The 13,911-nt window shown below is 48.0% G+C and overlaps 1 protein-coding gene across 1 annotated transcript in view; it reads left to right on the forward strand.

Moving 5' to 3' along the window:
- Positions 1-10,691: 10,691 nt before the first annotated feature.
- The window catches only part of NTRK3 (neurotrophic tyrosine kinase, receptor, type 3), a gene marked incomplete at its 5' end in the record, with an annotated part of 96,159 nt that continues 92,939 nt past the window's right edge, over positions 10,692-13,911 (forward strand). Inside the window, one exon of the mRNA XM_009879407.1 lies at positions 10,692-10,880. Within this exon, the coding sequence (XP_009877709.1) occupies positions 10,692-10,880 (189 nt within the window). The remainder of the gene's footprint in view (positions 10,881-13,911) is intronic.

Raw genomic sequence — 13,911 nt, forward strand, 5'->3', positions numbered from 1 at the left:
CGTGTCCATGCTTGCAGCTTGCTGGTGAGGAGAGGAGCGTGCCACGTTGTTTAGAAAGGGAAATTTCCCCAGGCCTTGGAGGAATTAATCATTTTATATGCTGGACTCTTGCCTTCTGCCTGATCTATCTGAATTACAGATTAACTGGCAACGTGGGGACAGAGGAAGCCATTTCAATTAATAGCTCTCTAATTTATTAAAGGGGTTGTTTGGGCCGGTGGATTGGCAATGCAGCAAGTCCTCTGAGTGGGGAGATATTTTCCGCCTCTTTCCACATCTCCCAACCTTTTATCCCCTGCTTGTTATGTCTCCTTGTTCACAGGACCCCTCACAGACTTGATGAGGGTCCCAGCAAGGCAGGTGAAAACCCCAAAGCAACAGTACTCTTTGCAAATGAGCTGTCAGCTCTCAGAAAAATGTAATTTCAGAGCCTTTCTCTAGGGACCTCTTCTGTGACTTTTAAGCAAAAACATCACCTTTATGACCAAAGACTATAAATTTTAGAGTAAGGCATGATATCCTGGAAAACACCAGTGTATTGATGCTGCAGCTGGTATTTGTTGAGCCAAAAAGCATCAGTCCCCTTCCCAGTCAGTTCTGCCTGGAGAATGTCAAGGGCTTTGCCTCTACTCTATAAGTCTACAAAAGTTTCTTGAAAACATGCAAAATCTCATTTCTTTAGCACTCTTTGCTTTAGCAAATGTTGATCTCAGGACTTTCAGCAAAGTTCAACAGCCCCAGCACTATTTTTGATGTGACCATCGTGGGCTGGGGAGCACCAGGGCTGCCCAAACCTCTCACATTGTCAGCATGAAGGAAAAAGGATTTATTTATTTGTTTGTGGGTATTTGACATGGACTTCATATTCAGAAGAGTCTTACAATATTGTGGGAGCAGATTCAGGCTTTAAGCCATTATGCAAGTTAAATATGCTTTGATTCTGTAAGCAACATACTATTTATCTTGGGATAGAATAAATCTGAGAGACTGATATCACTGCTGGAGATCATCTCAAGGAGGACTGTGGAGGAGAAAAAAAAAAGGAGAATTGACTTTCTGACAGGCAGAAATTTTAAATTTTCATTGCCCTCTCGCATGAACTAAGCCAATCTATGGTTGCAAGGATTTTTTATTATTTTTTGACCACATAAGGATTTATCTTTTGGCCTTAAAATAAACATCATGGGTCTGTTTTTAAATTTGAGTTCTACAAATTCGCACCCTAGGCGAATGCAGTCACTTGCTTGCTGGCAAGGACTGGGCGTGCAGGGTGTCTGCTGGAAGTGAACTCTGTCCATTGGAATCTGCAGCGTCAATGGCTGCTTGACGTTTTCGTAAAAGTTCCATTTGAAATCAAAAAGGTCGAAAGTTGACCAAAAAAGCGACAACTGAAAACTATTTTTGTTTGAAAAATTACAAGCTCTATTAATTACTGCATGAGAACCAGATGGTGGTACTGACCAGTTTAGTTTCATAGCCCAAGCAGGATCTTGAAAGAAACCCAAGAAGAAAAACACAGAGCAAAGACAAACCATGTGCTGTGCCAGGTACTTTACATTTTGAGCGCTCCTTTAATTTGAAACCTCTGAATACAGAGTAGGGCATTTATTTATTTTTTTTAAAACGTGTGATTTTTTTATCTTGACAGAATATTAAACCAAAATAAGGAGGCCTGAAAATTAATGTCCGGTAACAACAGCAAAATCCTTCAGTGTCTTGGGAGTCTCATAAATTGGATGTTTGGAGAGGGGACGCGCAGCTCACTGGGCTCAGAGAGGCTCTGGTTACCGCTGGAGAAAATAAACCTTCTCGGTGCAGGGGCGGCTGGGCTCTGAGGATAAGGCACTGGTGTCAGCACGAAGTGATGGGCTGGAAGATAGCCTCGTCAGGCTAATTGATCTGGAGCCTTTGCTTTTCCTGCCAGGGCTGCCTGTCTCCTTACCCATAATCCCCACCCCTTTGATGGCCTGTCAGGAATATGGGACTTGGCCCAGTTTTACATCTATCCAATAACATTATGAAATTGATAGTGACACTGCTATTGGCACTAATTCCAGTAAGACATTGGAGCCAGAGGACAAGCGGTTTGCTTTCATGGCGGCTAAGCTTTCCAAGTAGATCAAGACGACCCAAGACTGATCTTGCAGTGGCCAAGGCATGGGAAAAGTGTGGTGGGAGGGGAACAGAGGCAGCTGGTGGACTTGGGCAAGGAGCTGAGGAGAAACATGCCCAACACTTGCCCTCAGCATGTGATGTCCTGGCTGGTGGGCAGCGTGTGCTGCTGCCCTGGCTTGTGCTGCAGAGCTGCTGCTGACAGGGCTTTCTCTCCACGCATGGTGTTTATTAATCAGCATTGAGCACCAGTCTCAGCAAAGGTCAGGAAGATCTTCAAGCAGGAAGGTAATAGTAGCCGCAGCTGTTGCTTCTGAGGCCTTCAGTGGTTCTTGCTGTTTTAAGTATTTCCTGGCACAAGCCGGGGTTCCTACAGCATTGTACTCTTGGCTCAGGTCAGTGACCCAGCAGCAGGCTGGATGGGCTGGTGATGGAGCTGCCAGTGGAGCCCATCACCAAGACATCAAGCCACGCTCGTGGCTCCTTTGTGCTGGGGCTGAGATGTGCTTGAGTGGGTTAGATATCACAAGCTAAAGCTTTCACACAACTCTAGCTACAGCGTTGAAGGTGCTGCAGTTACTACATCCTTAATGCATTGTGTGCATATTCTTTGCTAGATGAGTGGCAGCAAAAGACCTGAGGTGTAGCTTAAACCACTTCTGCTTTCCTCTCCATCTTGTAGCTGGTCAGACAAGGTCTGCTTTGAGGTGGGAGAGAGCATTGCCTCGGTGCTGAGCTGGAGTTTGCAAAAGATGGCCCCTTGACACCTTGCCAGGACTGCCCTTTCCCCAGCCTCATGCTGTGTTCGCACGTTCACCCCAGCAAGGGCTCAGGGAGAATGTTTATCAGTTTGTCACAGTCTCACTCTGCAGTGGCTGGAGGCCAGGAGAGAGGATAAAAGCCTTGGGCTGATGATAAATTGGAAATGTAAAAAGGAAATGTGTCCGCTTGGTGCTGAGCAAGCAGCCCTGCTCTGGGCTTGGGTGTTTGTGGAGGGTCACTCAACCTCTGGGTGCTGGATGCTCATGAGGGGATGAAATGTCATCAGGGCCACATGTGACCCCATGGGTGAGTACAGCCGCGGGGCCCCAAGGGTGTGGGGGGAGCAGACGTTGCTGCTGCCTTGCCCATGTCCCTGTGTTAGTAGGGCTGTCCCCCTTGGTGTGCTTGGCAGCAGATCTGAGCATGCCTGGATGCCCATCAAGCCCTGAGCAAGCCGCCATCCACTCGGGAAGGGGTGCGAGGGAGCGAGCGTCTCCCTTTTGGCAAGTGCTGACACGGCCCAGGGCTCGCAAGCATGCGTTAGCGCTGCTCTTACGCAAATGAGATGCGTTGCTTTGGGAGACCTCTCGGCACCTCCTGCACGGAGCAGGGAAGAGCTGGGATTTGGAGCTGCTGATCCTGAAGCTGTTCAGCAGAGGAGCTGAGAGCCAGGAAGGGTGTGCGGCGGTTCCGGGGCCTCCTGTAGACAAGCTGTAGGAAACGCCGCAGTATATAAAGCGCGTCTTGCGAACAGAAGAGATTAGAAAGCTGATATGATGTTATTCCGATTGATTTTGCTGTTGTATTTATACCTGGAGGTAAAGAGCAGACATACTGGAAATCAATCGGCCCCGTGCTCTTCCTCGCTCTCTCTGCAGTGCTGTTTGAATGAAATACTTATATCATTTTTACGGTGTGTCTGTGATAGGGATGAGTGAGCCAAGAGATTAATAGGTGCTGCTGAGACCTTTACCTGGGCATTGCCTGGCTCTAGCCTTGTAAGGCCTGTGCTGCTTCGCAGTTCAAGGTGCCCATGAGGTAACAGTTTTGTGACTTTGTCTGGAAAAAAGCAAGAGACGAATCTCTAGTCAAGAGGAAGAACATGGGAAAAAGGATAAATGGCAATAAGCAGAGGATTTGGATATGGGGCAGGGAGGATGATGCCCAGCTCTTGGTGCCATGCCATGATGGAGATCTGGGGGAAGAAAATTAGGTTTTGGCTTCAGAGTGAGCTGCTCCTGTAAAGAGGGGTGCAAATGATGGCTTTATGCTTGGATGATAAAGCAACAGTGACCTCATTTTGCTGTCTCATTGTGTATCTGGTACCCACCCGTCCCCCATCCTGCCCCACCAGCCCTTTCTGAGCCCTGACCTTGGGGCTGGGGCACGGATGCCACATCCCCACGTGCCCCTGCTCACTCCTCTTGCCTCATCCAGGTGTATGTTTCTCTGCTCTGGGAGCTGCTGGTGCTGCTTCTGCTGTGCCAAGATGCCACCTCAGGAGTTTTCTTTGCAAGGGTGAACATGTTGGACCCTGACTGGGTCCTCTCCTATTTTGTCAGGAGCATGCATGCCCAGCACTGGGAAAAATTGGCCTGTGACTAGCAAATGGGGGAAGCCAGGTGGGGGGAATGGTGGAAGGTGACTGGGGATGGTCTGAATACCAGCACTGGCATCACCAGATGAAATACTGTCTTCGTTCCTGCAATGACAATTGAATAAAACACGCTTTTCTTCCTCTCCTCTTGTCCGCTCTGTTAGCAACTTGTTTCACCTGATCTCAGCAGTGAAAACCCTCTCCTGTTGACAAATGAAGCGGCTTCGCAGTATCCGTTCCCTGTTACATGGCAGAAGGTGCTGGCTTGTTGATAGTTAGAGTCAGGAGATCCTTACATCGCAGGATCTAAAACGTTCTCCTGGTTGTCCCCGTGTTCTGTTTGCAGTCCCTTCCCTTTCTGAGTTGAAGAGGTTTGGTACCGCTGGGCTGGGAGCTTTAAGCCTAGATGTAAAAATTTCTGCTTTGCCTTCTTGCGGGTGCTGAGTGGCTTTGCTGTCATGGCACAGCCCTGGCTTGTCAGATCCCTCCCTTTTTAATTATCAGGTTGTCTCGTCGTTTTTACTGTAAGCATTTTCTGTTGCTTGTTCTGCTGGATTTATGTTTTTGTGCCATCATATGCATTGACTTTATATTTTATACGATTTGATCTTAATGTTTCTATTCCTGAGTGTGAGTGCTTATAGGATTTGTGTCTAAGCTCAATAAATAAACTTGAGAAAGGAGAGAAGGAAGGGACATGGGAGGAGTCGGAAAGGTTTGGTTATCCTTTGCCCTTGATGGGGTTGGAGTGATGCTCCATACAGGCACTGCTAGGATGGCTGGAATGGGCAAAGGGAGGATGCACCAGGCTGCTGCAGCCCCTCCACCCTGATCCCCTTTTGCAGTAAGAGCTGTCTTCTCCCCATACAAACACCTGAAAAACTGAGAGGGAAGAGGGATGTAAATGGCAGTGTTTTGGCAGACTATTTCATCAGGAAAGAAAGTGCTTTGAGGATCGCCTGTGTAAGGATCACGCACTGGCAACGGATCTGACAGACCTTTTTTTATATGATAATGCATTTGCAATTTGTAAGAAGGTGGCAGCAAGGTGGATGAAGAGCCACATTTCCAACCCAAGTGGTGGTAGGTGCAGGGTCCCCAAGCCTGTCCCTTACTCCCTTTCACCTCTTAATTCAGAGGGATCTTTATCTCCTCAAGGTCAGGCCCCCAAACTCATAATCTCATTCAGGAGAGGAGAGAACAGATTGCTGCTTGGCCATTTTCTCCTGCCTTTGCTGCTGGAGAGACCAGAAGTCGAGGATGTGGATTAAGACCCCTTTGAGAGCTCAAATTTATGTTCTCGGAGTCTTCATCAGCCTGCCAAAACTCAAGAATATGATTCCTTATATGTGATGATTTTCCAGAAAGCTGGTGGGAGAGTCTGTGCCCCGTGGGCCACAGCAGAAGGGAAGGGCCAACACATCTTCAGGCTCTGCAGCCGGTCCTAGCATGGCTCGAGCAAGAGCCATGCTGTACACACCAGCTTTCTGCAGCTGTGCCCCCCAGCTCCCACGGCATGTTGCAGGAGTCGTGCAAGGATGCAGGGATAGCCTGGGGTGAATTTGGGTCAGGGACACAGAACTGAGCTGACTGGGTGTGGGAAAAGCTTCTCGGACCTGGCTGCGGTGGTGGTGACAAAGCAAATGCACAGAGAGCTGAAATTAGGGGCGGGGAGGGTGTCTCTGTTTAAAGCCCAGGGTGTTTTATAAGCAAGAGGTCTGCTGTGGCTCATGGGAGGAGGCTCCATGTGATGGAAACATCCCACGGTTGGACTCAGTGACCCCGGGGATGAGGAGAAGTGGCTGCTTCCCGTTGCAGGAGGGCAGGGGATGGGCTGGAGCCCACGTCCGTCTGGCTCCAAGCGGGTGCTGAACAGGCACCGAGTGCTGACTTGGCCCCGTGCCCACATCTGCCAATAAAAATTAAGAAATTGATTTCCTTTTGTTTGCCTGACAGGACGAGGTTCTCTTTATGAGACAGTAAATGCAATCTTCCTCTGAGCATGGCTAGATTTTTTAATTGTATTTGTTGTGCTTTCGCTTATTGTTTTATGAGTTTCAGTTCCCTTCGTTGCTGGTGCAGAGATCAGCCCTAGGGGATGGTTTGATTTCAGCTCCAGCTAAAGGTTGGAATTTTTTTAAACATTTCTTTTGTTTTTTGTTTTCCTGATATGCTTAAGTTTGGGGTTAGTTTTCTATCTGTGTTAAAAATAATCCTATATGTGCCTATGTATAGCTCTGAGTAGTAAAGCTAGGCACAGAGATCCTGTTTGGAATTATCTACTTGCCAGTCAGTGATATCGCCCTTTGAAGAACAGCATTTAAGATTAAGATCAGGGAAATGTAGAAGTGTCAACAATGGTTTGAAGTCAGAGGAGGAGGGGATTTTATATATAATATATATTGGAGTTTAATGAGATCTGCTTCAGTGCTTACTATACAATGCATGGTGACCCACTTTACTAGCAGAGTGGGGTTTTGTTCCTAGTTATGGGTCATATACAGTTCTTAATTAAGTAGGTTAATTATATGGCTCCTTTATATTACACAGGCAAACGTGGATGACACAATTAGCTTTTGCAGTTAACCTTTTTTATCAAAAAATGATGCTCTTAGCAACAGCTCCCGGAGGCGTGGATGGTGAGAGAGAGATTGCCCTGTAGCCCTGAGCACTTGCCTCATCGTTCTCTCCTTCAGCAAATTCTCTTTCTGTCCTGAGCACATGGCCTGGGATGTGGATGGAGTTGTCCTTTCTGCAAATACTATGGAGAGAGCATGGTCCCATCCTGGTCCAAGTGCTGCACCCACGGTTCCTCGGATGCTGCCCTAACCTGTCCTGCAGGGCTGGCCTGGTCCCTGCTTGGAGTTTCTTTGGAGGCATCAAAAAGGGAGAAGAGCACTCCTTGCTGAGGGCTCTGTGGTTGCAGAGGAAAAGTGCTGCAGCTGGGGAAGGCTCTGAGCAGCATCAGGCCCTGTAGCGAAACTGTCCTTGAAAGAAGTTTCTTTAACTTTCCCCTTCCCAGCCCGGCAGTGGCTGAGCCCCTGCGGCATCCCTGGGTTATCTGTTCCAGCGTGCGGCCATCCGTGCTGCTAGGAGTAAGGGAAAACATTCAAACCCTAATCTCCCTCAGTGCAATTTAAACCTATTATTTCTTCTTTTATCCCCAGTGGACATGGAGAACAGCTATTATATTTCTCTTTGCCGCAACCTCTTACATATTTGAAGGCTGTTATCACATGTCCTCTCAGTCTTCTCCTCTCAGCACAAAGCATAATTCTTTCAGTTTTCCCTTGGAGGTCATGTTTTTTTACACCTTTTGAATATTTTTGGTGCTTTGGAGAGGCCACTGGGATAGCAAGCTGGAGTTTTTGTTGTTTCTTCACTTGTCTGCCTTGAAGCATTCATTATGTTATTGATGTGTATGAAGTGACCATTATCTTCGCCAATCTGTGGTTATTTGTAAAGTACCCTGTATTCCTATGTTTTCTCAGAAAGTATGGCTCTTAGCCTTGATAAATAATTTACTATTATGATATGATCATGCAAGCAGGGGCTTCCTAAACTATTTATTATTATTTGTTTTATTTTTTCTGAAGTAACATGTTATCTATGTAACAGTGTGAATGATCCAGGTGATTCACAGACATGGACTGAAAGGTATATCTCATTTCGTACTGCTTCCAGAGAAACAAGGAAGTGAAGGAAAACACCAAGCCAAACTAGTTTAGCCACGGGGAAGAGTGCTGAATAGAAAATTATAGGAAATACACTCAGAGGCAGTAACCTGTCTCTAGATTATTGCAAAGAATATATTTTCTGTGGTGTATTATCCCTGTAGCAGTTCTTGGGCTCTCCTACATTTGCAGAGCTGAGAATGAGGTTGAGACAGTGGTGAAACATCAGGGTTTGGCTCTGAGGCTTTTGAGGGTTGGTAGATCTTGTAAATGTCTATACTTGGCAGCTTCGACTTGAGCTGGATGACTGAGAAGCTGAGTCCATTCACAGGACCCTCCATTTGCTAGAGAATGGGAGTGCAACTGTGGGTCATCTGAGACATGCTTACCTCCCCCTAGATCTTGGACAGTTTGGGGGTGTGAAACTAGCGATAACGCAGAAATTCCTCCAAAGAGGCAAGTTGCAGGAAAAAAAAACACCACAAAACTAACCTGTAGATGTAAAGAAGGTCAGATTCTGGATCTGTTTATGGCAAGGAAATTGCCATCAGAACATTGCGTAATAGATGCAGACTGTGCTTAGTTTGACAAGTACCTGACCTCCTTGATCATGCCCTGCTCTTCTAGATGTGGCCATGTTCTTTTAAGCTTCTTGGGCCAGAGGGACACCGCTGTGATCTGTGTTCCCTAAAAACAAGGAGCTGCTGTGCAAGCAGTGCTGGCGGGGCTGTGTTTGCCCCTAAGAACTTCATCCCCAGCAGGTGTACATCCCATCATTGGTTATGAAATCAACTATCTCCCTCCAATATAGTAGATGTCCTCTTTGCTCCTTTGTCACAAAGGTGTGATATCTGCTCTCAAAGCAGAGGACAATGAAAACTTCCTTCACTAGAGAGGCCTTTCACATCCCACTGCCTGATTAGGTGCCTTCCTTTGAGGCAACATCTTGGCTGCTTAGTGAGAGCAATAAGTCCTCAATAGCCTCTGCCACTGCTTCACTGCAAGGGAGATCTTTATGGTGTCCTCTCAAATTATATATACCAGCTGATATTTTTATCACCTGTTTTGTGAACTTGGCCTTGAAATGCAGAGATGTCCCCGCTGACCAGTGGTACAGCCAGAGGAATGTGCACACCATGCAAAACCCAACCCTGCTGGTTTGCATGCAAAGAATTGACATCGCAAAAGAACAAAAGTCATTCAAACCCAAATTGCCTGTTCTCTTTTTGTGTTTGGAGAAGTAGAGAGTCCATAGTCCCAACAGAGGCATCTTGCGGCAAGAGCTGAATTTTGCTTTTGCCTCTCAAAAACTGGAAGTCACGTGGGCCTGGGGAGTAACGTGAAAAAGGAAAGCCAGAACCTGCCAGAAGGAATTCACGTAAAGGCAGAGACTTTTTTTTTTTTCTTGCGACTAAAGCACCTATCACGGCTGCCAGGACTCTGCTAATTACACAATAACTTTATTATATCCCGCTTGGAAGAACAAACAATACTTGAAGCTCCAAAACCGAGCAGCCTTTAGATTAGATTAATGCAGGCAGGATGACTGCATGGAGCCAGTGTTCACCCTGTCCTCCCAGAAGCTCCAGAGAGTAAAATGGCTTGAAGACTCCCTTCTTTGTTGCTAGTGCTACATAATAAAGTAATTGTGCAATTAGAAGTAGATTATTGATGAGAGAGAGGCATTTTCTATGTGATGTAGGTAAAAGAGAGAGACTTTTCTGAATAATTTTGAAGCCTCAATGTAGCATCTCGGCTCATTTTTGCTTGAGTGAAAATTCTGGTAGCCTCTTGTAGCATGCAGACAGGTGAAAAGGACCATCTCTAGTTGAGCATGGCTTTTTATCCCATGTGGATATATAAGGATGACTACTTTGCCTTGTTTCCTTGCCTGTCAGCTGATGTTGTGAGCTTTTCAGGATCAGGAGTGTGAGGGGGAGATGTTGACATTTGTGGTGGTGCTGGCAGGATGCAGCATGAGCTAAGCGAGATCTACTCCAGTGTGTTATTGGTCCCTGCGGGTATCAGCCTGACCGAAGGTCTCCATGTGTGTGCCCAAATAAGACTAGAGGAGGGAAGACAAGATTGGTGACAAACTGGACAAGAGAAATGGTGTGGATATGGATTTGAGGTGAAATAAATCTCTGAGGTGATGTTTCTTTAGTCCAAGCTTGGTTATGTGTTCTGCCAAGCTCATGATGCCAGGGTATGCAGGCACCACAGTGACTGCTCTGTCTTGTGACAGCACTAGGAGAGGACTTTGTGCAGCAGTCACCTCTGCCATGGTGTTACCTGTAGCTACTTCAACCCCTGCAGGATTGTCAGCCTGGTACCCCAAAACCAGCAAAGAAAACTTTATATGTCTTCCCTGCCCTGTGAGCTTGCCTGGGGATGGGCCAACTGCCAGAGGTGGTAGAACAAGGATCCTGTCCAGGGGCTGGTGGTGGTCCACCACTGACCTGCATTGATCCATACACACATCCTCAGCAGGTCTGGCAGGTCCCTTTTCCCCTGTTGTACCTGATGGTTGTGCTTGGTGTTTGCAGGTCCCGTGGCAGTGATCAGCGGAGAGGAGGATTCTGCCAGTCCCCTCCACCATATCAACCACGGCATCACGACACCCTCGTCCTTGGACGCTGGCCCGGACACGGTGGTGATCGGCATGACCCGCATCCCCGTCATCGAGAACCCTCAGTACTTCCGACAAGGTCACAACTGCCACAAGCCAGACACGTGTGAGTGCCCAATATGGCTGGACCCCCCTGCAAGGACCAGGGGATAGGTTGGGGGGATAGGGGAAAGAGGGTGAGGATGAAGAGGTTAAGAGGGTAAGGAAGAAGAGAAGGAGTTTTTTTGAGGAGATTGGGTCTTGGTGTATGGTCCAGAAACCAAAGTGAATCTCAAGTCTCAGAAATCACAACATACATGTAGGTGCTTCCAGAGAAGACTTTCCACCCTCACCTTCACCTCCCTTCACCCTCCCCCTCGCCACCCACCAGTCACCTTGCCCCCTTGCCTGAAAGTTCCATTTGAAGTTTGCCTCGTTGGCTCCGAGTGTGGGGTTCCAGGTGTGAACAAGAGTTGCCTGGTAGCATGGGAATGGACATGGTCCCTGTCTAGCCAGGGAAAGGGCCTGCCTCCCCTTCCTCCTCCAGCAGTTTCCCAGCCATGGGGCTGCCTCCTTGGCTCCCCAGTGGGCCAGGGAGAAGCTCAGGATGTGTGGCCATAGGTCGGGCAGAGGCTTAAAGATAAAGACCAGGAGGCTTAGATGCTGGATGTCATGTTTTGTGGACTTCTGTGAAGCTTTTGCATCCTCCCTGTATAAATCTATGTTGTGAACTGATCTCATTAGACTAGCAGGTGGTGATCAAGTGGCCCTCTCTGGTTTGTGTTCCTAAATTCTGGGTATAAAAGAAAAGCGCTGGGTAAAAAGACGCTTTTCTGGGAGTCCCGCACTGCTTCCCATGCGAGCGGGGAGATGCAATTTCCCCGACATGTGGCTTGCAGCTAGTAGTTGAGTTTTCCCAGACCTCTTACCAGTTCTGAGGTGCAAGCTGAGCAATGCAGGAGGTTCAGATAATGTTCCTCTGCTGCTATTGCTCAACGTTTTGATGTGTCGCAGGCTATCTCCATTGCCCAACCAGAAGCAGGGAGTGCTACACTGGTTACCTCTGCTCTCCCCTTTGGCTGCTGCTGACTCAGGAGCGCAGGAGACACAGCTCAGCCCCTGGAACAAGGGAGGAGGCTGATCTCCCGAGCTCTGGAACCTCACTCAGCATTAAGTGCTCGACCGGAGCATGCTGCTCCCTGGCCACTGTTCCTCCCATTGGAAGATGGGGAACTGCAGCTCCTGGTCCTGTGGAGGTGTCCCTGGGGCAGTCCCCACTGTGCAACCTCCTGGGTGCTGCGAGGCCGCGTCCGAGCCGTTATCTCCGTGCTTTGCTTGCTGGAGTGATGAGGTGTACCCAATGAATGCGCCCGGCTTTCCCTTTGATTTTCATTTTAATGTGCTAAATTTGATCTGTTTATAGAGAAGGGAGGAGGAGGGCAATGATTAAGCAGGAGCGGAGAAGCTGAATGTAGTGTGGATTTTTTTCTGTGCTGTTAATTATATATTTTACATTTCTTATAGCACCTCATCTCAAAATGATTTACAAACTGATGGCTTGGGAGGGGGGGCTCCCCCACTTTGTTTTTTCTCTTCCCCTCCCATGATCTCTCAAATCTAATCTATGCGCCGACTATTTCAGGACATGGGTGCTGTTGCAGCTGTGCAATAGCAGAGCTTAAACCTCAAAGGATTAAGTTTTGCTCTGACCGTTTGCCCTCTGGGGCTTGTCCGAGCTGGGTGGGTTGCAGAGGAAGGCGCTTCCAGCAGGATTTGGCCTCAGAGTTCCATGGAGCTGTTTGATTAGAATCTGAAGAGTTCAGAGAGATGCTCGGGGGTGGCATCTGGAGTCACTTCTCCCATGGAAGGTGCCGTAAGGGGAAATGCAGCACTAGTGACAATTGTGTAAACTTGGAAATCTATGGTAAATCACCACCTTCAAGCTCCAGGTTCCCCAGGCCTGTGAGGCAGTGAGGGCAAAACCAAATCCATGTCACAGACACTCCCTGTTAGAACCTTTGGGTGCTAACAAAAGGCAAAACACACCTGGGTGCTGGCAGGCTGAAAGCACTTAGTTTTTAGATTTGCTTGTCGTTCATGAGGCAAAATCCAGGCTTTGAGACCTCAGGCAGGGTTGGATTTGGTGTGTGTATTGTATTTTAGTCCCCAGGACTTTACTTGGGTAAAACTTCTGACTTCACTGGTGGCTTTGCTTGAGGCTGGAAAGTTCCATGATTCACCTTTTAAATTAACCATGCTTTCGGGAGCTTTTGCTGTAAGGGGTTTGTTTGATCTGATCTGCTCTGCTCAGCTTAAACCTGAGGTGGAAAATATTTGTTGCTTCCGTTCTCCCTGTGGTTTTCACACCGGAGGGTTTTTCGTTCTCCCTGCGCAGAGCTTGGACGCCAGCACCTCTTCATTTGCTGTTGCTTGTAGAGGGAACTCCTCTGGGCTGAGGAGAGTGCCTCGATGAGCTGCTGAGCCTGCCCTGGTGCAAGCTGTCATCTCTCTCCTGCCACCCCCCTCCCACAGAGCTACTGCCCAGCTGTGAGCCTGGGTGCTCCATGGCACCCAGCATCTCACCTTTGCACTGAGGTGTTGCTCTAGCAATATTTTCAGCGAGCGATTTCTCTATCCATCATAAAGCTTTTCTCTTTCCTTCTTTCCTCCTGCAAGCATCCCTGTGCTCTTGGATGTTGTCTGGGCTGAGGACATGCCGATACCCATTACCACGCTGCAATGAGGAGAGCAAACTCTATATGCTTAATGCAGTATTAATAGTACATTGATGTGATATAGATTTCTGTCACCCTCTATACTAGCAAACATCGCTTATCACGCAGGGATGACGGATGTTTATTCCCAGCCACTTAGCTCTGCATAATGGAATTGCAACTGAAATATGGAGAGCAGCTCCCTGCCCGCGGAGCTGCAGCCCCTCGCTCCCGCTGTGCGATGCTGACCTGGGGGCTCTTCTGGTTAACGTGTCCTCAAGGAGATAGAGACGTGTTCCTCACTGGGGATGTGCTGTCCTTGCATCAGTGGGATGAAGGGCGCAGGAGCCAACTCTCACCTCTGACTTTCTGGGATTTTTGCCGTTGTCTTCTTACCCCCATTGTGCTGCTGCCTGACTTAGAGGAGCAGGAGGGACAAGCTTG

This window comes from Apaloderma vittatum, unplaced genomic scaffold, assembly GCF_000703405.1.
Source record: "Apaloderma vittatum isolate BGI_N311 unplaced genomic scaffold, ASM70340v1 scaffold16822, whole genome shotgun sequence".
Classification (NCBI taxonomy): Eukaryota; Metazoa; Chordata; class Aves; order Trogoniformes; family Trogonidae; genus Apaloderma; species Apaloderma vittatum.